Source organism: Mus caroli, unplaced genomic scaffold, assembly GCF_978045245.1.
Source record: "Mus caroli unplaced genomic scaffold, Mus_caroli_1 scaffold_16, whole genome shotgun sequence".
Lineage (NCBI taxonomy): Eukaryota > Metazoa > Chordata > Mammalia > Rodentia > Muridae > Mus > Mus caroli.
The window spans coordinates 3,907,780-3,931,723 of record NW_028227271.1 but is presented as its reverse complement, the minus strand read 5'-3'; the positions used below and the strand labels follow the sequence as shown (position 1 = coordinate 3,931,723).

General features: G+C 48.5%; 1 protein-coding gene across 4 annotated transcripts in view; it reads left to right on the top strand.

Annotated features, from left to right (window-relative positions):
- Positions 1-23,944, top strand: part of Dip2b (DIP2 acetate--CoA ligase B (putative)) — a 183,371-nt gene that overhangs the window by 145,065 nt on the left and 14,362 nt on the right. For 3 of the 4 annotated variants that reach the window (XM_029469544.2, XM_029469543.2, XM_029469542.2), the window contains 11 exons: positions 1,581-1,695; positions 5,241-5,442; positions 8,385-8,494; positions 8,621-8,701; positions 9,358-9,481; positions 12,360-12,481; positions 14,671-14,782; positions 18,537-18,646; positions 19,066-19,196; positions 21,132-21,300; positions 22,055-22,225. In XM_029469544.2, coding sequence (XP_029325404.1) covers positions 1,581-1,695; positions 5,241-5,442; positions 8,385-8,494; positions 8,621-8,701; positions 9,358-9,481; positions 12,360-12,481; positions 14,671-14,782; positions 18,537-18,646; positions 19,066-19,196; positions 21,132-21,300; positions 22,055-22,225 — 1,447 coding nt within the window. Of the gene's footprint in view, positions 1-1,085; positions 1,221-1,580; positions 1,696-5,240; positions 5,443-8,384; positions 8,495-8,620; positions 8,702-9,357; positions 9,482-12,359; positions 12,482-14,670; positions 14,783-18,536; positions 18,647-19,065; positions 19,197-21,131; positions 21,301-22,054; positions 22,226-23,944 lie in introns of all 4 variants that reach the window. The other variant, XM_085831723.1, reaches the window with a different exon arrangement.

Below are 23,944 nucleotides of genomic sequence, written 5' to 3'. Positions count from 1 at the left end.
TCTGAGATCCGTGTCACCACTCCGGGGTGATCTGAGCTGCGTTCTGTGGGTTCTACCAAGTGCTTGGGTTGGCCTAGCTTAGAATGACAAAGTGGGCTTTAAATACCCATCCTGCAGCGTTGGCTCTTTGGCGGCTGAGGAATGAAATGTGAGCAGTCTCAGAGTCTGTCACTGATTTTTGATTCTGAAGACTGAGGAGAATTCCTAGATAAAAAACATGACCTTCTTCAGAGATTGTGTTGTCCAGGCCAATATAGGTGGCTGCCACTGTGCGAGAGCAGACCTAAGACTCTTTCTCTCACTTCTAACTGAAGTGCTGTGTTTTCTATGTGGAGACTGATATGGCAGCTAGGTGCTGGAATTGTAGGCTCTGTGGACAAGGGCAGACCTTACCCTGTGCTTACTAATGCAAGGAAAGCGAGCCCAGCAGTTGTACACGGTGTCTGTTAGGATGATTTTCACTTTGTTTTTACACAAGAGCATCTTCATACACATGTATGCTGTGCTTGGAGCCTATGCCGCCTTCTCCCTCCTGTCCTGACCATAGTTATGTAAGAAGGGAAGATCTAAAGACGTCACAGAAAACACCAGCTCCTGCATTGTGTGGTTTTCTGTCCTGATTTGGCTTCCCAGGCATGGAGCTTCATGGGCAGAGACCCACAGTCTGTGCTTGCAGCCACATCTGCAGTGTGCAGCATGGTACCTAGCACAGTTAGCATCCCAGGGGACAGGCAAGCCAGCATCGTTGGCTCTCAGTTATTTCAGTCCTCCTGCATTCAGTCAACAAATCCTCACTGGGTGCACTGCTTTTTGGGGTACTTTGGCAGTGAACAAAACAAGCTATGTGTGTGCCTTCTATTCTTGTGACAAACACTGAAGTCAGGCAAATAGTAACATAGATGGCACGTGAGAGGGTCTGAGTGCTGTGGAGTGAACACAGGAGGTGGTCTGGGAACGCCTCACTAGTAAGGGGACATTTGAGCGGAGACCTCCCTCAGGTCCACTTCCATCCCCTCCCTCTCTTGGTCTCCCTCGCCTGCCTGCGTCTGACTCGCTCCACTCTCTGCTTCACCACTCTGCTCCAGGCACACTGGCCTTCTCGCTGTTCCTCAAACCTGCCAAGCTCGTCCCTACCTCAGAACCTTTCCGCTTTCCGTTCCTTCTGCCCGGAATCCTCTTCCTCCAGATCTTCGCGTGGCTCGCGTCCTCACCTCCTTCAGGTCTCTGCTCCAGTGTCCACTCCCCAGGGAGGCGCTCCCCCAAGCACCCATAGCCACTCCACTGGCCCGACCCAGGCGCTTCCTGGTTCTTATCACAACATGCCTTCAGTAACTGTGTGACACGTAAGCGCCACAAAGCCAGGAACTGTGTCGTCTGCCACTCTGTGGTGCTTAATCCGCGCTTTTTGGTTTTATTCTCGAGGACTCTCTCGGCCTGACTTGGTGTGGTGACTGCACACTTTCTTTCTACTGCTCACATCTGGGTGGGGTGGGTGGGATGGCTCCTCTTTGATTCCAACTGAGGAAAGCTAATAGGATGGTTTTAAAGGGAGGCTGATGTGTTTGATCTATTTCTCTTAGAATTGCTGTGTTTTCTGTGTCTGTGTTTTATGACGAGCGCATTGTGGTGGTGGCAGAACAAAGGCCCGATGCATCTGAGGAAGACAGCTTCCAGTGGATGAGCCGTGTGCTGCAGGTGAGTGCCTGACTGCGCTGGATCAGGGGTGACTGCCACTGCAGGCTACCAGATATGCCGTCTTTAAAAATTATGTTTGAGGGCTGGTGAGATGGCTCAATGGGTAAGAGCACCCGCTGCTCTTCCGAAGCTCCAGAGTTCAAATCCCAGCAACCACATGGTGGCTCACAACCATCCGTAACGAGATCTGGCGCCCTCTTCTGGAGTGTCTGAAGACAGCTACAGTGTACTTACATATAATAAATAAATAAATCTTTAAAAAAAAAAAATTATGTTTGAGCCTGGTGTGATGGCACACACCTTTAATCTCAGCACTCAGGAGGCAGAAAGAGGCTGATCTCTGTGAGTCTGAGGCTAGCCTTGTCTACAGAGTGAGTTCTAGGACAGCCAGGGCTATACAGAAAAACCCTGTCTCAAACAATAATGAATGTATATATTTGTATATGTATAAATATATATATACATACATATAATTTTATACATGTTTACAGTGAAATGTGTTTATGTCCACTCTCCTTCTCCGTCCTCTAACTTTTCTCATACCCCCTAACTACCTTGGCTTTTTTTCCCCCTTGCCAATTATCATGCAAGATCAGCTAGCACCATCCCTCCCCGTAGATTGTTCTGCTCGGGTTGCCTAGAAATTCAGCCGACTTGCTTCAGCTAACTCTCTCATGCCTCAGTGTTTGCTACCCATGAAGATTGTGACTGCCCGTGTACGGCGCGAGTCTGAAAGTGACTAACAGACTGTCAGTTAGCCTTGGTCCTGCCACACCTTACACGTGAAGATCTTAGAACACGGAAATGTTTTTCTTTATGCGAGGAGCCTTTCTGTGGAGTTAGAGATGTAGGTTGGATGAGCCACAAGGGCAGGAGGAAGACTCGAGCTCAGGGTCGAGAAGTCGTTTTTAGTGGAAGCAAGCTGGAGGAGTGAAGGGGTCTGGCCTCCCAGCATCCTGAGCGTCCGTCTCTTTACCACAGTGTGCGTAGAAGCACGTGGCTGCACTCCAGACCTGTGAAGAGGACAGAGTCCTCCAGAAACAGTGGGTTGAGTGAGGCTCTGCGGAAGCACGCAATGCCCGCACTCTGTAAGCAGTGTTGGGTTTTTTTGTTTCTTTTTTGTTTTTTTGTTTTTTTTTGGTTTTTCGAGACAGGGTTTCTCTGTGTAGCCCTGGCTGTCCTGGAACTCACTCTGTAGACCAGGCTGGCCTCGAACTCAGAAATCTACTTGCCTCTGCCTCCCAAGTGCTGGGATTAAAGGCGTGCGTGTGCCACCACTGCCTGGTGCAGTGTTGTTTCTTAATAACGTAGAAGCCGAGATGAGCCGCGTGCACAGTGAGACTTCTCTGCTCACTTTGTTCTCCGCTCAGCCCCAGACCTGAGAACTATGCAGCACGGGGCATGTAGGGTCCAGAAACAGTTGTTGACTAAGTGCACAGTCCAGAATAAGCTGTACTGCCTCACAATGACAATTCATGTGTTATTTATGTCCAGGGACTGTGACTTCTCTGCCTAGGGCACTATAACACAAGTGTGAGAGATGGTGCTAGAAAACCTGAGATTCCACTCCCTCCTCAGAGTACATGGCTCTGAATGGTCAGCTACTGTGCAGATGGGCTGTTTGTTGTACAGAAGAGAAGGGAACTGGGTACGTTAGCACATGCCACACTAACTGGAGGCAGAGGCAGGCAGATCCCTGTGGGTTAAGGTGAGTTCCAGACCAGTGAGGGCTACGTAAAGAGACCCTGACTCAGAAACCCTCAGAGGACAAAATCTGAAAATAAATTAGAACAAAAATATTTCTGGAGCCGGGCGTGGTGGTGCATGCCTTTAATCCCAGCACTCGGGAGGCAGAGGCAGGAGGATTTCTGAGTTCGAGGCCAGCCTGGTCTACAAAGTGAGTTCCAGGACAGCCAGGGCTACACAGAGAAACCCTGTCTCGAAAAAACAAAACAAAAAAACAAAACAAAACAAAAAAATATTTCTGAAGACTGTGGAGCTGGACTGGTACCTAGTTCTCTGAAAGCTAAGAGGCAAACGTGCAGATTTGTTTTAGCCAAATGTGACAGTACATGCTATAATCCCAACACTTGGAAGGAGGAGGTTGGAGAATTTAGCATTCAAAGCCACCACTATGGGCTGCATAGTAAATCTCTGTCACAAAGCAGCAATAGTAAGGGGCTGGAGAGCGAGGTCATGGGTTATGAGCACTGGCTACTCTTCCAGAGCACCTTGCTTTATATCCCAGCTCCCACGGCCGTCTGTAACCCCAGTGTCCTGTGGGCATCAGGCATACATGTAGGCACAACACTCATGTTCCCAAAGTAAAAGGAAATGAATTAAAGAGCCCAACAGGGTGGCTCAGCTGATAAAGCTACTTGCAGTTGGAGCCTGACAACCTGTTTAACCCTCAGGACCCAATAAAGGTGGAAAGAGAGAACTGACCCCACAGCGCTACCCTCTGGCCTTTCCAGGTCACTGCAGCAAATGCATGTGCACACACATGCTAGCATAATTTTTTTTAAACCTTATTTATTTAATATACATTTGTATACTTGTAGCTGACTTCAGACACACCAGAAGAGGGTGTCAGATCTCATTACGGTTGATTGTGAGTCATCATGTGGTTGCTGGGAATTGAACTCAGGACCTTTGGAAGAGCAGTCAGTGCTCTTATCCTCCTAGCCATCTCTCCAGCCCAATTTTTTTTTAACTAGGAAAAAAGAGAAGTGTTTTCATGACACATATATTCAAACACAAACCTGCTTATGCTATTCAGAAGTTCTGGAGCACAAGGGCTGAGTGCACACACAACCAAGAAAGTGGCTACAGGAACTTAACTGCAATCCTATGGAAAGTCATTTTAGGTTAGGAAGGTGACCCGTGCCTGTAATCCCAGCCTGTCTACCTGGGAATGGTGGCAGCCTGTCTGCCTTCGGACTCCTGCCTCAGGCTTGCAGGTGGAGGCTGTGGGCATCGTGACATCACCACAGCCATTCACATAAGAGACCCCTCTTCCCCTCAGTTCTGTGACTTGACTTCACATTCAGCAGGTTAGTCCTTATCCAGGCTGACTGGATTGTTTTATATGTGGTGAGAGACACAAGTTGCCAGCACAAAGAGCTTGTCTGTGACTTCTCATCCTTATTACATTTTCTGGACAAATAGAAGTCCTGTCTGCTTCATTGCACATTTACACATCAGACAGTTCCTTGGAAGGCCCATCCACTCCATGGATGTGCTTTTGAATGCTGATAGTGTATTCTTGGGTCGTGTCTTGGTTGATGGCGGAAGACCCCTTCTTGTCACCCTTCCTTACTGGAACCATTCTGCCAAGCTCAAGTTTGAAAGGAAGGGCTCAAAGGATTGTGGGAAGGGAAACCAGGTGTCAAGTATACCTTGCAGGTGGTATCAGGGTGGAGAGAGGAGGTGTGGGCAGGACATGTGAGAATGTAATGATGTACAGACTCACGCCCTGCGGAACAAGAGTATACAACGGTGGCTCTGTCAGAGCATCTCACTGGATGTCTCTCTGTATTTTCCAGGCAATCGACAGCATCCATCAAGTCGGCGTGTACTGTCTTGCCCTGGTGCCAGCCAACACGTTACCAAAAACCCCACTAGGAGGAATCCACATATCCCAGACAAAACAGCTCTTTCTGGAGGGTTCTCTACACCCGTGTAATATCCTCATGTGCCCACATACGTGTGTGACGAACTTGCCAAAGCCCCGACAGAAGCAACCAGGTAATAATGTGGCTTCTAGCTGTGCTGTCACAGTGCGGCTTCCAGAGGCCTGCCTTTCACTGTGTAGTGTGTGGGCGTGGACTCTGCAAGACTGAAAACACAAGAATCGTAGAAGCTGACCAGCAGCCAGCAAGCCTGCTGTGGGGTAGGGAACACACTACTTCTGAGTAGTCTGCACCATGATCACAGCTCCCCTGGGACAAAGACAAAGTCACATGGCTCATTAGTACAGAGCTGAGCCTGGAGCTCTTGGTGCCATTGTAACGTATTGATTTGCTGTGGGAATCCCATGCCTAGAATTAGCTTTCATTCCTTGGAGCTGCTGAAGTTTGATGTGGGCCTACGAGGGAACAGACATTTTCTAGATTATAAATAGAAGGTAAACAGCATGCTTTGTATTTGCAAAAGAATACAGACTGCAACTTGGAAAATTAAAAATACACAAATCCCCTTCTTGCCTGACGTCTAAACAGACTCACATTCCAGGGCTGGGAGAAAGCTAAGGCACGGTTCCCAGTAACCAGTCCTGATCAAATGTATGTCAGTCCAGTTGGAAAGGCAGAGACAGAGTTCTGCTAGTGGGAATAGAAGGTTTATGGAGGCTGGCATTCTGCTTTGTGTGCTCATTCATTGGCTCTTGGTTGTGGGGGCTCCTGTTCTAAAGAGTCTGAATCAGTCTTCATGATTACTCAGGAAGCGTAAATGGGGACTGGAGAGGTTGCTGAATGATCAAGACTCTTTTTGCTCTTCTAGAGGGTCTGAGTTCAGATCTGACCATGCGGATCAGGTGTACCCTCAGCAGATCAGATACCCTCTTCTGGTCTCCATTAGGTTCCCACACATGGTATATTCATGTTCACTCACAGACATAAACAAAAATGAAGCAAACTGCAGAAGGAGGGTCTCAAGAACATCACCTGCATAAGCCTACGGCAATCGTGGCATGCATGTTGTGTGGGGTGTGGCTAGCTGGAAGAGTGTGGCTTTAGTGTGTGCAAGCCCCTGGATTCAATCCCCAGCACTGAAGAAACACAAGGACAAATGTGTCTATACCTTAAGTCTCGTTGCTTATGTTAAAAATGTTAAAAGCTAAAAATTATCGAGCCTATTTAACGTTAAAAGTCTTCCATTTATTTACTGTGAGTAAATCATATTTTAAGTAATGGTATAGCTGTTGTGTTTTTTGAGATAGGATCTGGCTGTGTCACCCTGGCAGGCCTTAACTTCATGGTCACCCTGCCTTCAGCCTCCCCATTGCTAGATTACACAGATGCCCACCATCCCCTGGTGAGCAAGGGTTTGTCAATGGAAAGTCATGTTAGAGTAGATGCTTTTAAAATGTTCTTAGAGGTACAGTAGATTTAAAATTTTTCCTTTAAATTTCTTTTTGTGTGTATTTTTGTCTGCATTTGTTCCTTTGTATCACATAAGTGCAGTACCCAAAGTAGCCAGAAGAGGGTGTAGAATTCCCTGGAACTGGGTTGCAGATGCTTGTGAGCCTTGCTATTGGTGCTAGAAATTGAACCCAGGTCCTGAAAGAGCAACAGGTGCCCTCCTAAGGACCAGCTCCGTAGCCTCCAGTGCTGCTCTCTCTGGGATTGCCTTCTGAGGCCTAGTGGCAGTGACTGAGAGCAGAGCAGTTTGAGAACACTGACAGCTAGAGAAGGAAGGGTGGAAGGGTGGGACCGAGCGAGGCTTGTGTGCACCACGCTTGGATATTTACTTTTTTAATTTTGGGTTTTTTTGTTTGTTTGTTTTGTTTTTTGTATTTTTTTTTTCGAGACAGGGTTTCTCTGTGTAGCCCTGGCTGTCCTGGAACTCACTTTGTAGACCAGGCTGGCCTCAAACTCAGAAATCCTCCTGCCTCTGCCTCCCGAGTGCTGGGATTAAAAGCATGTGCCACCACCGCCCAGCTGGATATTTATTTTTTTAAAAATGAGCCTGGTGCCATTTTCTACCTATTTCCGTATATTTAAGAACGTGCAGATGCTGCGAATGAAAGAATTGAGTGTTAAGCACCATCATTGCTCAGAATCTAGCTGGCAACAGGCTGCTTTGTGGGGACTTTTCCCCACTGACTGTAAAGTAGATCGCACACCTCATGACCCTCTACCCATACCATTTCAACACCTTTCCCAAAAGAAACATGAAACGTTCTTCGCTTGCTTATTTCAGCTACTTTTTCACTCCAGTCGCATGGCAAGGTTGCGCGTGACACTTGGCTGCCTTGTTTTAACACTCAGATGATTAAAGGCGTGGGCTTCCCCGTCTCATTGTTTACTTTTAATAGAATACTTCTCATAGCCCCTTTACAGTATGCAGGATATTCTCTCTCTAGTTCTCTCCCCCCCCAAACACACACACACGGGCATTATGGCATACATACATTTAGAAGTCAGAAGCTGCAGGAAGGACTTCTCCTCCACACTGTGGCCCTACAGACGGACTTCCTGTCATCAGACCTGGCGGCAAAGGCCTTTACCCACCCAACTGTCTGCTTGACCAGCACTGTTCATGTGTCTAATGAACGCAGTCTATATCCTGTGGGTGATAACATCTTGCAGAGACATCCGTTACTGCTGTGTACTCTCTTTAGTGCTGTGTTAGTTGGAACATATAAAGCCATTTGTAGAAATGAGCTTTGTAGGAACTGTAGACTGTGGAGTAAAACCGTCTCTGTAGATTTCAGTTCAGTCGATGCCTGTGTGCCTCCCCCCGCCCCCCTCGCCCCCCCCCCCCCGGCATCCATTTTATCTTTCTCCAGTCCTTCCCACTGCCTTACTTTGTCCACAGTGTGTACATATTGGTACCTTTTTCACTGGAATACAGGCTCTTGGCCATTGCTGAATGAACTTTTGAACCAGTGTACGCCAGTCTGGAAATGCTTTGGGAGTATGTAACTTGAACCACTGTTCTCAGGTTGGTTTTGTTTGGGTTTGCAGGTGTAGGCCCTGCTTCTGTGATGGTTGGGAATCTGGTTGCTGGTAAACGCATAGCACAGGCTGCCGGAAGGGACCTGGGCCAAATAGAAGAGAATGACCTGGTGAGGAAGGTAAGCTCCATTCAGCCAGGCTCATCCTCGTGAACACAGGACACACCGCAGAGTGCAGTGGGAACTGTTACATGAATCCTTGAAACTTGCTGACCCTGAGTCCTTTCTTCTTCGTTGTGATTTTAGCACCAGTTCCTGGCAGAGATTTTGCAGTGGCGAGCCCAGGCAACTCCTGACCATGTCCTCTTCATGCTGTTAAATGCCAAGGTATTAAAATCACTTGCAGGATTGGAGAGTGTTTGCCCAGCATGGACAAAGCCCTAGGCTTAACCCCAAGCCACATAACTGGGCATAGTAAAGCATGCCTGCAATCCCAACACTTGGGAGGTAGAAGCAGAAAAATTTGGAGTTAAAGATCATCCTCAAATTACTTAGCCTAGGCCAGCCTGTTCCATGAGAACCGTCTCAAAACAGACAAAGAATAGAGAAAGAAAGAAAGCTTAGCTGGGCAGTGTGGCCCATGCCTTTAGTCCCAGTACTCCAGAGGCAAAGGAGGGCCAATCTCTGTTTGAGGCTAGCCTCGTCTCCAGAGTGAGTTCCAGTACAGCCTGGAGTACACAAAGAAACCCTGTCTCAAAAAAGCAAAGAAAGAAAAAAGAAAGGAAGGAAAGAAAGATAGATTAACAAAGCACTAAGAAAGAAAGAAAGAAAGACTAAATACATTTGGTTTAAGATAATTAACATACCCTTTGGACCTGGGACGCGAAAAAGCGGAATCCACACCTGGTTTTTGTTTCCAGGGGAGTTGTCACAGGCGGTAATTCAGCCAGAGGCCAAGCCTGTTGAGTGTAATGTCTGCATGACTGTACTTGTGTGTCTGTTTCTGCACTGAACTTATCCCGATTGACCTTCTTGTATTGAAGGGAACTACTGTGTGCACAGCCAGCTGCCTTCAGCTTCATAAGCGAGCAGAGAGGATCGCTTCAGTACTTGGTGACAAGGGACATCTGAATGCAGGGGACAATGTAGTATTGCTCTACCCGCCTGGTAAGACTGGGATTGGTAAACTGGACTCCAAACTGTATTATTAGATACCACACAGCAGGAGAGGACAGGAACTCAGGGCCACTGTCCACCACCACAGAGCCGGCATGTTCCTACATCAAACGTGCTGTTCTCACGGGTGTGGCCCAGGCTGTACCCTGAGTCAAGCAGTGTGGAGGCTCTGCTGAGATTCTGTCTGTTTTTCATTCCCTTCTGTTTCTGTCAGTGCATCCTACATAAAAGGTGCCCAGGCCAGGCATGGCAGCACACTGCTGTGGTTCCTGTCCTCAGGGGGTTGCAGCAAGAGTTACATAGCGAATTCCTGGGCTATATAACAAGGCTTATAAGCAGCCGAGTATGGTAACACACACCTTTATTCCCAGCACTCAAGAGGTTAAGACTCTGAGTTAAGGCCAGCTTGGTCTACATAGTGAGTTCCAGGCTAGCCAGGACCTCATGTTGAGACTTGTCTCAAACAACAACAAAAAATAGCAAGGCATGGAAGCACCCACCTGCCACCCTTGGGAGGTAGAGTGTGTGTGTGTGTGTGTGTGTGTGTGTGTGTGTGTACATACATATATATGCATGTACACACACACACACACACATTGTCCTCCAGCACGTATAGGTAGCTCACAACACTGAAACTCCAGTTCAGAAGATCTCTCACCTCTTCTGACCTCCAGGGGTCCTGTGAGTTTGTGGTGCAAGATATACATGCCGGCAAAGCACTGATACACATAAATACACAAAAATAAATGTTTAACCCCTGCTGCCGCTCCCCCCCCCAAATAAGAAACCAAATAAACCTAACTGGCATGGTAACACAGTGCTAACGCCGCAGAGGCACAGCGACCCTGAAGCTTAGTGACCAGCTGGTACAGCCATGTGGCGAGCTCCAGATTCTGTGGAAGAAAGGAGATAAGGAGAAGAGGCCGGAGAGATGGAGCCGTAGTTGAGTTCTTGCTGCTTTTCCAGAGGACCAGAGTCAGTTCACCCACACCTCGTGGCTCACAGCTGCCTGGGGCTCCAGGTCTAATGCTCTTCTCTGGCTTCTGCAGACACACACACATAGGTGCATACATAGGCACAGACACACACATACATACAAGAGGACATAAAGGAGTCTAACATCAGTCTCTGACCTCCACCTACATGTGCGCACGCACACACACACGCACACACACACACACACACACACACACACTCTGAAATGAATAGGCTCCAGTAAGCACTGGGGGACTGAGTAGATGAGTGAAGACTCCTTGGCCTGTGGGCATCCTCCAAGCTAGGCATGCTAGTGTTCGCCTACTTTCCCAGCTCCCAGCCAAGGCCAGCCAGAGCAACATGCTGAGACCCCATCCATTAAAAAGGGGGTGAGGGGGCTGAAGAAGGTCAGTAATGAAGGTCAGAGCACAGGCCAAGGCTCTGGGGACTTACCTCCTCTTCACCCCATGACTGATAGGGACACTGTGGCTCTTTCATACTTTTGGAATACAACTGTCTCTTTGTAAGATAAACATAGAATTTCATTGGTGAAAGTGTTGTGTAAACAGTCATTCTTAGAGTTCATTTACTTATTACTGTGTGTGTGGCATGTGCCAGTGTAGGACATGGACGTCAGAGGATGACTTTCAGGACTTGCTTCCCCATTTCCACTGTGGGATCCAGAAATGGAACTCAGGTCAGCAGGGAGCATAGCGTGCAGGGAGCATAGCGTGCAGGGAGCATAGTGTGTACTGAGCATGCAGTGAGCATAGTGTGTAGTGAGCATAGCGTGCAGGGAGCATAGCGTGCAGGGAGCATAGCGTGCAGGGAGCATAGCGTGCAGGGAGCATTGCATGTGCCTTTACCTGCTGAGCGTCTCACTAGCCCAGGATGCAGAGTCTTAGGTAAAAGATCTGAATTGAAAGGCAAACACAAGAAAAAACAAAGCACAATGGTGTTTGCATCTCCCTCCTTTGTTCCGTCTGTTCCGACTGGAATGCCCAGAGTCCTTTGGTAGTCTGTCTCTATTGCTCCACCTCACTGCTTCTGGTCTCTTCCCCTCCTCTCCTTCACTCTGTAGTTCCTACTATGCTGTTCATTTGTGGGAACACTGAGATTGCCTAGGAGATGTCTGTCCCAGGAGGATGCATCATGTATGTTCACATGAAGCTGCCTTCCGTGTACCAGGATTGCCATGGCAGGCCCATAGCACTGAGCTGCCTTCATTGACCCACAGTGTCTAGGGAGTCTGGTTGCTTTTCCTGCACCAGCTTTTGTACAGGGGAAGCTCAGTGATGCTCACCTCTCCTCTGTCCTTATTTCCTTAAATACCTTGGATTTCTAAGTAGAGCAAATGATAACGGCCTACCTTCCAGCATCTTCCAAGAGCTCACTGCTGGCCTGAGGATATAGCTTAGGGATACGGCACTCACTAGCCATGGGCAAAACTCTGGGTTCAATTGCCACCACAACCCAAGTGTGTGTGTGTGTGTGTGTGTGTGTGTGTGTGTGTGTTTAAAGATGGTCTCCGTTTTAGCCTAGGTTGGCTTTTAACTATTGCTATGTGGTCCAGGCAGATCTTGAACCCTTGGCAATTATGCCTGCTTCAACATCTCAAATGCCACATATGAGCCACTGTGCTAGACTTTCTATTCTTAATTATTAAACTTTAATTTTGTCAATATCTTATTTAAATCATAGTCTAATAAGCTACATGAACCAGGTATGGTGGTTCACACGTCTTTTCCCAGAGGTTGACAGATCATTCTGGAGAGACCTAATATGCAGCCCACGTGTCGCTTGGTTGGGCCTGACTGTTCGGAGGCTGTGGGTTTAGCTCCTTGGTGACAGCTGCAGCTAAGTGACTCCCCTGACAATGTCCTCTGTCTCATAGGCATCGAGTTGATTGCTGCATTCTACGGCTGCCTGTACGCAGGGTGTATACCTGTGACCGTGCGGCCCCCTCACGCTCAGAACCTCACTGCCACCTTGCCCACAGTACGCATGGTCGTTGATGTAAGTGCCTGTCTGTTCCCATTCCAGAATCCACACTCAAACAACTGAGACTTCTGCAGTCACTTCTTGCTTCCTTAGTGTCAGTAGTCAGGTTCTTCTCCTAAAACCTCTCCCTTCATGGTGTGGTGTGTACCTGTGATTCCAGCACAGGGCAGAGGCAGGGCTGTGAACACTCATGCAAAGAGAGTTTGTGTCAAAACAGACAGCAAACTACAGCTTTCTCCTCTGCTTTTATCTGGCCTCCAAGTCTTTGAGGAGACTCGGAGAGCAGTGATGGGTAGGATAGGAACTGTACATGCTAGTCCTAAACCCTGAGGAGGAGAGCTCTGCCCAGTCATTTTTCCATAGAGGTGACCCCATTTCCTTCTTAAATAAAATACATTATTACCTGCCGGACTTTTGTCCTACATAAGAACCAGTATAATTCTTCATTTCAGGTTCTCCCAGTCAGGTCATTTTTATTTGGGTTAATTTTGTATATTTAGTTAGCATTAAAATATGCATGGGGAGGGGAACTCCCAGGGCCCCACCCCAAGAATGGAGAATCACTTGTGTTTAGGAGTGTGGTCACTGATATATTAAAGAGCGCTAGGAGGGAATGAGATGAGGGAATGAATGAGGGAGAAGATAGTAGGGTGGATATAACAAGACACATTGTATACCTGTGTGAAGCTTTCAAAGAAACAAAAATTAAATATTTTTAAAAAGCTCTGCAGAGCTGGGATATGGCTCAGTGGTCAGCACTTGTTATTCCTTAGCAACACAAACAGAAACCCCTGAATTTTGTTCTGGAGGTGCTGGGGGGTTTCTGGTTTGGTTAGGTTTGGTTTTTCAAGACAGGGTTTCTCTGTATATCCCTGGCTGTCCTGGAACTCACTCTGTAGACCAGGCTGGCCTCAAACTTCCCCCATGCTGGAATTAAAGGTGTGCGCTGCCACTGCCCCACATAAGTCTTTATAATATATGACAATTGAAATGGAATAAACCTGGGGCTGGTGAGATGGCTCAGTGGGTAAGGGCACCCGACTGCTCTTCCGAAGGTCCAGAGTTCAAATCCCAGCAACCACATGGTGGCTCACAACCATCCACAATGAGATCTGGCGCCCTCTTCTGGAGTGTCTGAAGACAGCTACAGTGTACTTATATATAATAAATAAATAAATCTTTAAAAAAAAAAAAAAAGCTGGGCGTGGTGGCGCACGCCTTTAATCCCAGCACTCGGGAGGCAGAGGCAGGCGGATTTCTGAGTTCGAGGCCAGCTTGGTCTACAAAGTGAGTTCCAGGACAGCCAGAGCTACACAGAGAAACCCTGTCTCGAAAAACCACAAAAAAAAAAAAAAAAAAAAGAAATGGAATAAACCTACATTGTTTAATATACTGAGACCTTTAGCAGAAGGCAGCCTGGGCCAGCGCACTGACAGGCCAGACACTTGTAATGATGGGGCGTTTGTCTCTCCAAGGGCTGCTGTCGGGTCAGTATCTTCAGCTTCAGCATAAGACACACTATCATAGATGATTCCACTACAGATTAATTCAGAAAAGCAAATGTCCTTCTTAGCTTGAGGTCTGGGGAAGCGTTGGGAGTCTCTTTCTGTTGACTCATTTTGTGGTGAAAGTAGGTCACTGCATCTCCTTGCACTGCTGAGCAGAGCTAGCGTGTGCGCGCTTCTGTCTGGCTCCATGGCCTCAGACTGGTGTCTCCACTGCACCCCAATTCTAAGTTCTCATACCTCCTCCCCTTCTCTCAGCACTACAGGATCCACGTCTCGGTCTTCTGTCGTTACAAAGGTTAGGATAGCAGGGTTCTTCCTGGGAGTATGCCCATTGTTAGCAGCAGCCTCTGTTACAACATGGCTGTCATCCTGGTAGAATTCACTATGACACATTTTCTGAAATAAAACCCCAAAAATAACGCCAGGCGTGGTAGTGCACGCCTTTAATCCCAGCACTTGGGAGGCAGAGGCAGGCGGATTTCTGAATTCGAGGCCAGCCTGGTCTACAAAGTGAGTTCCAGGACAGCCAGGGATATACAGAGAAACCCTGTCTCAAGAAACCAAAAAAATAAAATAAAATAAATAAAAATAAAAAAAAAAACCAGTTATACACCTCAGACAGGATGGTGAGCAGGCTCCTCTTAGCATCACCAATGCTAAGCCTTCTGCTCTTTACTGTTGTGCCTGTGTTTCCAGGTCAGCAAAGCAGCATGTGTCCTTACCACTCAAACTCTGATGAGGTTGCTCAAGTCTCGAGAGGCAGCGGCAGCTGTGGATGTGAAAACCTGGCCAGCCATCATTGATACAGGTGAACTGGGATGGGGCAGGGGAGGGGATTGCTCAGGGCAGTTGCCATTTACTGCCAGAGGTTTCCTAGAGTCTCATACCACACAGCTTTCCTGCCTTAACACCCTTCATCTGCTGACACAGAACAAAGCCAGATATCCAGCAAATGTGTACTACCAACACAGCAGACACAGTAAAGCCAAGTCCAAGAACCAGCCCATAATGTGCTAAATGCTCTTTAAACAAAGTATCTTGCTGGGTGTGATGGCTTATATCTATAATCTCAGAACTCTAGAGTTTGAGGCAGAAGGATCATTAGTTAAAGCTCAGACTGTACTACATCATGAGAGACTGTCAAAAAAAAAAAAAAGACAAAAATGATGCTGCTCACACCATCCAAAGGTGGTTCTGTTTCATGGCCATGTGTCTGTACGTCCATATGAAATACTGAGACCAAGGAAAGGTCCCAGGGCCTCCTGTGTCAGCAACCAAGGTGGATGACTCCTGAGAAATGACACCCAAAGTGAACCTCTGGCTTCCACTGACACACAGAGACATACACACATATATGCATACCCCATGCATGTGCACATAGACACGCCTACATGTATACACACACACACAGTCTGATCCTTGACTTATAATGTGATATAATTAAAACAACCGTGGGGGCTGGAGAGATGGCTCAGCTGTTAAGAACATTGACTGCTCTTCTGGAGGTCCTGAGTTCAATCCCCAGCACCTGCATAGTGACTCACAACCCTCTGTAATGGGATCCGATGCCCTCTTCTGATGTGTCTATAGACAGTGACATTGTACTCACATACATAAAAATAAATAAATCTTTTTAAAAAACAAAAACCAAAACCAACCATGGACTAGAAGTTAGAAGACCTGGGCTCCAGCCTGAGCTTCATTTGTTTGGTTTTTTTTTTTTTTTTGGTTTTTCGAGACAGGGTTTCTCTGTATAGCCTTGGCTGTCCTGGAACTCACTTTGTAGACCAGGCTGACCTCGAACTCAGAAATCTGCCTGCCTCTGCCTCCCGAGTGCTGGGATTAAAGGCGTGCGCCACCACGCCCGGCTCTGAGCTTCATTTGTTAATGCCATTTGTACAACCCATTCTAAAATACTGCCGTACCTAAACATATCAAATGTGATGTAATGTGGAAACCAGAATGTGCATACATGTTAGCTGCTATGCACATTAAAAAGTGGGGAAGACATGGAAGGCTTCATGGAACAGGACGATGGGGGCTCTGCACCTAGATAGGACTTAAATCCTGACTGACGCCGCTGCAGCTCTGAGCTATTCTTTCGCTTGGGCCGAAGCCTCTGTAAATGAGGTTTATAGAGACTGCAGTAGTGTCCAGCTGTAGTGTGCAGCTGCAGTGGTGACTGCTAAACCCTGTTAAAGAAGTCTTTGGCTTGACCAGCAGTAGGCACCCTGTGGCATGAGGTTTAAAATTCACTGTTGTTTCTTAACCAAGAAAGCCAAAGAGCATCAGAGGGGCATGGTTGGACTACAGACATCTTGACATGTTTGACTTTGAATTACAAAGAAAATCTGGGATAAGGCAGAGATATCCCACCAAATCTAGTTTTCTGCAGTACTGGAAGTGGTGCACGCAGGGCTCTGCACATGAGTCAGTGTGTCCCCATCACAGGGAGAGGTATTTTAAATGAGTGAAAGACAGTAACTCCCCTCTAGAGGAGGGGTTGTCTCACCTTTAAAGTTGCTGTGATAAAGTATTGTGAGAAAAGAGCTTAAGGAAGGAAAGGAGTATTCACAGCGCCGTGGTGGAGAGTCTAGGCAGCAGGACCTCGGGGCAGCAGCTGGTCGAATGGCCCCTGCAGTCAGGAGGAAGAGAGTAACGGATGCTTTTGTGGGTCCAGCCGTTTCACATTTATGTGGTTCTCGGTCTGCTGTGATGCCCCTATACAGCGGTCTCCTCAGTTCGATTTCCCTAATCAAGATTCTTTCTCATAAGCATGACCAGAGGCTAACCTCATCAAAATAACTCTCTGATACATGTGCCTAGAAGGGGACTGCAGGGGTCCCCAGGTCCTGTCAGGTAACAGCAGGGGACTCCAGGTCCTTCAGGTAACAGTCAGCACTGTCACACATGTATTATTAGTACAAGATACTAAACTGCAAGTGATGTGTTTTAATGAGAAAGTGTTAGCCCAGTGTGGGGCTGCACACCTTTAATACCAGCACTCAGGAGGCAGAGGCAGGTGGATTTCTGAGTTTGAGGCCAGCCTGGTCTACAGAGTGAGTTCTAGGACAGCCAGGGCTACAGAGAAACCCTGCCTCAAAAAACCAAAACAAAAAGAAAGAAAGTGTTAACAACAGTTCATGCATTGAGCATACGCAGTTCTTAAGTAGTTCGTGTAGGAGCTGGAGAGACGGCTCAGATATGAGAGCACTTGCTGTTCCTGCAAGGACTCAGGCTCAATTCCCAGCACCCACATGCCACTCACAATCCCCTGTAATTGCAGTTCCAGGATCGGTGCCTCCTTCCTACTTCTGCAGGAGGCTCTTGCACGCCTGTGAGCACACACACAATCAGTGAATTCACAAAGGGAAGGCTAAGTGCTTCCTTTGAATTCACTTTGCAGGAGCACTGTGAAGGTGGGGATTCTGGAGAAGAGATGACAGGGGAGTGACCCTGGGACACAGAGCTGGTGACATGGGGGGAGTGACCCTGGGACACAGAGCTGGTGACATGGTGGGAGTGACCCTGGGACACAGAGCTGGTGACATGGAGGGACCCTGGGACACAGAGCTGGTGACATGGGGGGAGTGACCCTGGGACACAGAGCTGGTGACATGGGGGGAGTGACCCTGGGACACAGAGCTGATGACATGGAGGGACCCTGGGACACAGAGCTGGTGACATGGGGGGAGTGACCCTGGGACACAGAGCTGGTGACATGGTGGGAGTGACCCTGGGACACAGAGCTGGTGACATGGAGGGACCCTGGGACACAGAGCTGGTGACATGGGGGGAGGGACCCTGGGACACAGAGCTGGTGACATGGGGGGAGGGACCCTGGGACACAGAGCTGGTGACATGGGGGGAGTGACCCTGGGACACAGAGCTGGTGACATGGTGGGAGTGACCCTGGGACACAGAGCTGGTGACATGGGGGGAGGGACCCTGGGACACAGAGCTGGTGACATGGGGGGAGTGACCCTGGGACACAGAGCTGGTGACATGGAGGGACCCTGGGACACAGAGCTGGTGACATGGGGGGAGGGACCCTGGGACACAGAGCTGGTGACATGGGGGGAGTGACCTTAGGACACAGAGCTGGTGGCATGGAGGGAGTGACCCTGGGACACAGAGCTGGTGACATGGAGTGACCCTGGGACACAGAGCTGGTGACATGAGGGGAGTGACCCTGGGACACAGAGCTGGTGACATGGAGTGACCCTGGGACACAGAGCTGGTGACATGGAGTGACCCTGGGACACAGCTGGTTTACCTCTGGAGTAGCACTAGCACACTGCTTTTTACCATGCTGTTAGCCATGGAGATGTCTGCTGAAGAAGTCACACAGTATGGAGTTGCGGGTACCCTTTGCCTAGTGGCGTCACAGCCCTGCCTTGCTGAAGATGACTGTCATGAGCTGTGGGACTGGCGACAAAAGCTCAGGCCTTCACACATCCCAGAGCTGGCTCGGCCTTAGGAAGCCATGAAGCGGTGAAAGAGCAATGGTTCCTGTGTTCTAGCATGTCCACTTTATAGCAAATTTTTTCTTTGCTTTGCAGATGACTTACCCAGGAAACGGTTACCTCAGCTATATAAACCGCCCACTCCTGAGATGTTGGCGTATCTTGATTTCAGCGTTTCCACAACTGGCATGCTCACGGGGGTGAAGGTAAGGCAGTACTGCCTGCTCTGTGCTGCTGAGCTGCCAGGCTGCAGTGCACAGCTGTGACCACTGCTGGGGACCTCAGCTGGGGAAGGCCAGAGGCTGTGCCCGATGCCAGTGGGTGATCAAGTGTCCTGGCTATATTTAAATCTGAGCACCAGCTCTTCCGGAGAAAGTTATCCCAGAGGATTTGCACGATGAAGTGCTGGGGCCAGACACTTTAAATAGTAAAGTCAGTTTGCAGCCTTCACTTAGACGCCATGACACTGTCAGCTATGGAGTAGAAACCTGTCTTCTTAGTTTGTGCTTAGGCTATGAAGCAATTAAACCCACACGTGAAGAGAGAGTTGGGGGAGCTGAGGCTGGTGAGCGTAGCTCCTCTGCCCGGGGTGACAGTCCATCCTTCTGTGTCCCTTGCTTCACAGATGTCCCACTCTGCAGTCAATGCTCTCTGCAGAGCCATCAAGCTGCAGTGCGAGTTGTACTCCTCCCGGCAGATCGCCATCTGCCTTGACCCTTACTGTGGACTTGGCTTTGCACTCTGGTGTCTCTGCAGGTAGGATGGAGAAGCCCAAATGTGGGCTTTGGGGGCTGTGGCCACCTCACCCTTCCTTTAGCTCACTTGGCTTGGTGAACTGTGAGGGAAATCCTGCTATTTCCAAAGTCTAAACACCTTGTGTGTTGCTGATGTTTGTTTAGTGTTATCTGAGTTGTTTTTTATTCTCCTCGCTAAGGTTTTTGCCTCCCAGAAAATGGCGCTGTTCCCATACCTGCTTTCTGCTCCATCCTATAATCCTAGTTTTAGAAGCAAAGCCAAGTCAGAAGGCTGATTCTCGGGTGAAGTATGACATGTTTGACAGCCAGAACGTGCCCCCTAGGCTTGGCAGGAAGGGCCTAGTGGAAGGCAGTGACATCATGTGGCTGGAACGCAGCAGTTTGCCCTGACCAGATTGCTTCCTGAGGACTGGCAAGTCCCTGCTCTTTTCACTGCCTGCCAGGAACCCATATCTCAGGCCTGCCTTTCCACTTCCTGTGCAGATCCCAAGAATGTCTCACAAGTACCTGTCACTCCTCCAGCACCCTCCTCCTGTCCCCATCTCCATCTGGATAGTGCTGTCCACCAGGACCCAGAGTAAAAACTTAGGTGTCATCTTCAACTTTCCATCTCCATACCAACTGCATATAATGCTTATTGGTTCAGTTGTTCCAATACCTGTCTATACATTAAAGTTATTTCTGGCACTTGGAAAAATTCAACAAGACCAAGAATGGTAACGTGTACCTGTGATCCTAGAAGTTTTGGAGGCTGAGGCAGGAGAATCATAAGGCAAGCATGATTGTCTAACAACACTCCACCACAAAAAGGGAAAAGGGCTGAGGAGATGCTCAGCACCTAGGAGCACTTATGAGCTGTTACTCTCAGAGGGCTCGTGCTCCCAGCACCCACATGGCACCACCGCTGTCTGTGGCTACAGTAGCATGCCTTTAATCTCAGTGGTGGTTCACACCCTTGATCCCAGCACTTGGGAGGCAGAGGCAGGCAGATCTCTGAGTTTGAGGCCAGCCTGGTCTACAGAGTGAGTTCCAGTACAGCCAGGGCTACACAGAGAAACCCTGACTCAAGAAACCAAAATAAATAGACAGACAGGCAGGCAGACATAAAATGAAATAAAACTTTTCTTGAAAAAGGGGAAGAACAAGGTACCGTGGCTCCCGCCTGTGATTCTAGCCCTTGAGAGACTAAAATGGAAGGTTGCCCAAGGCTTCCTGTTATGGGATCACTGCATCTTCCCCATTTTACATGAAAGACAGATGTTGGGGCCTTTTCTGGACTGAATTGACCCAGACAGACCCTAACTGTGGTTACTGAGCTCTTGGTCCTGGGTTTTTAGGGTTAGCTGTTATGGCTGCAGACCTTCCAGGTGACCCCACATTCCTTCTGTTGCCCTGCTGTACTTACACTTTGTGAGTCAGTCCTCGCCATCCCTTACCCCGAGTACCATCCCTCCCAACTCTCTCCCAGCCTTCGGGGCTTAACAAGTCCACCTCCATGTTGGTTTTATAACAACACAGCCATACTCTAAGGGTAAAAGTCTGGCCTCTGTGTGCCAGCAGCCACCTTTCACAGTTGCTCCAGCCTTTCAGATAAATCTCTGCACTCTGCTCTAGGAATGCCATGTCCACTCCGTACTACATGCTGCCCGTCTGCCTTCCCAGCCCACCCCCACTTCTAGACACTCATTGAGTGCTGCACCCCACCCCTGCTTTCTCAGTCTGAGTGAACTGATTTACTTCTGTGATTTTGGCTCTTCCTGTGAATTTGTGTCACACCTACTGTAGCCTGCCTTGTTTTCTGGTCAAGTGTCTTGTGAGTTATAAAGGGGTGAGAGGAATTGTCAGCCTTGTACTAAAGGCCCTCTGCTGTCTCTGCCCTGCTAGGTACGATGATGCTGAGGGTAAGTGTGTCCACTCTCCACTTCCTTTTTTGCAGTGTGTATTCAGGTCACCAGTCCGTCTTGATCCCTCCTATGGAGCTGGAGAACAACCTTTTCCTCTGGCTCGCCACTGTCAACCAGTACAAGATCAGGGACACCTTCTGCTCCTACTCAGTCATGGAGCTGTGCACTAAAGGGCTGGGGAACCAGGTGGAGGTGCTGAAGGTGAGGAGCAAGCCCAGCGAGTGACCCGACCTTAGAGGGTTGACGGGCAGGCCAGGGCTGCTGCAGGCGGAGCAGGGTACTCAGCATGCCCACTGCCATTTAGCTCGTAAATGGCAGGGACTTGAACGGCCCTCTTCCTAACTTAGTGCATTCTTTCAAAGCTAATTTTATTCTGTGTGGAAAGGGAGAGGATCTATTTATATAACAGTATGTGGGAAACTCACCGCTGGTAGATTCTTCCCAGCAAAATGAGGACCCCAGAACACTGGAGATGAGGCACTCCCTGAAGGACAGGGTCCTTGTTCATGTGTGCATCCAGTGGCTAGGTATGAGGAAGTCACATACTGAATTCCCTCCCTAACAGAGAAATAGCACCCCAAGGACTAACACAGGAGGTGGGGAGCTAGCTGCCTGCAGACTAGGGAATGAGAGAAATGCAAGGGAAGGGGGCTAGAACAGAAGTACAGTGCTGAGAAGAGAAGCCTAAAAGCTTGGGTTTTCGGGTACCCCCCCTTTCTTTTTGTGGAGGTGATGGTGCAATCCAGGGCCTGTGCATCCTAGCCTCATTCTTCCCTCCTCAGCCCCAGAGGAAAGACATGCAGTAGATCGGCTGTAGGTGACAGTACCTAGGCATTTGGTCATTTCCTTTCTGAAAGATACTTTTCTCTGTGTCTGGGACCAGAAGGTGCCACTTGGCTTTTCCAGAACAAGAAGGGATCTTTCTAACCATGTTTCTGGCACCAATTTCTTGCAGACCCGAGGGATCAACCTTTCCTGCATCCGGACCTGTGTGGTGGTGGCAGAGGAGCGGCCCCGTGTCAGCCTCCAGCAGTCCTTCTCCAAGCTCTTCAAAGACATTGGTCTGTCCCCTCGAGCTGTCAGCACCACTTTTGGATCCAGAGTCAATGTAGCAATATGTTTACAGGTAACACCATGTTGATGTGTGGTACTTAATAATTCTATTAGTTCTTATTATGACCCTACGAGTCCCACAGGAATTGAGTCCAAGTTACATGGATTTATTTAATCAGCATTAGCACATTTACTGGGCGATGTTTTGATTTTGCTGTTTAAAAGATTTATTTATTTAATGTATGTGAGCACACTGTTGCAGACACACCAGAAGAGGGCATCAGATCCCATTACAGATGGATGTGAGCCACCATGTGGTTGCTGGGAATTGAACTCACAGCCTCTGGAAGACCAGCCTGTGCTCTTAACCCCTGAGCCATCTCTCCAGCCCCCCTGGGTGATGTTTTTTACACTAGACTGGCCATTTCCCAACTAGACTCCCCAAGTTACTTACTGTTTGAGTCTCACCTGGGTTATTTCTGCTCCATCTGACTGTCCTCAGGAGGCATTTCTCTTGACCACATGCCCTGGTCCATCCTGTCTAATGGAGACCTCCAGCTCTCCTGCCTTCTTTCTCCTTCCTCCCTCGTGGTCCCTACCTGTGACCCCTAAGCCCAGGAACCAAGGCCTTGTCTACTCTATTCTCCAAGTAATTGGCTGTCAGCCACTTTTGTTTAATCAGTCAGAGACTAAAAACAAGCAAAGTTTACACATCATTTGGTGTATGGGGGAAAGTGCTGGTCTTGACTGCAACCAGATCCAGTGTTTAGCATTTTGAAAACAAGCAGTTCCAGACCAGCTCCAGCACCATGAAGTTCTTGTTACTGCTGCTGGGTCTTTGAGACAGAGTTGCCTGACCATGAACTCACAGCAGTCTCCCTGCCTCAGTCTTCTGACCCCCTCAGTAGACTGTGAGGCCTTGTAGTGTCTTCAAGGCCGTGCTGCTCTGCCTGAGACTGGTTCTGCTTGGGCACTGTGGAGATTTAGGTTTTTTATCTTGCCTGCTGCATCTCCTATGTTCTTCTATAAAATGATGCCTTTGTTTGCCCCAGGGTTGGCCTACAGGTCAGCAGATTACTAGGGAAGCACTCAGACAAGGGCAAGCCAGTGGCCTCTATGTGATACTCTCTCCTAGTACAGAGGGCTCCAGGAACCTCCCTGAGTCCTTTTTTTTTTTTTTTTAAAGATGTATTTATTTTATGTATATGAGTACATATAGTTGTACTGTAGCTGTACTGATGGTTGTAGCCATCATGTGGTTGCTGGGAATTTTGAATTCAGGACTTCTGCTCGTTCCAGTTGGCCCCACTCGCTCCAGTGTACACTGTGGCTGTCTTCAGACAGGCCAGAAGAGGATGTCAGATACCATTACAGTTGGTTGTGAGCCACCATATGGTTGCTGGGATTTGAACTCAGGACCTTCAGAAGAGCAGTCAGTGCCCTTAACCTCTGAGCCATCTCTCCAACCCCCTGAGTCCTATTTTAATGTCATTAATTAATTAATTAATATACATCCTTCTTGTCCCCCATATTTTGCCTTCTAAAAATAAAGCTGCACCTTTTGCCATGCTGTTCTGGGTAGATCTAGAACAGTCTGACTTTATGTGCTTGGCAGCTCCTGAGGCAAGTGCATGCATGCAGAGCCAAGGGGGGGGGGGGGGAGAGAGGGTGACGAAGACTCTGAGGTCTCCTGTGACCCAGGTCAAGAGGCTTGCAGGAAATGTCATCATGCTTCCCTGTAGAGTCCCATCCTGCCCCTTGTTCTCATCAGTCCCTGCCCTGAGCCCTGGGT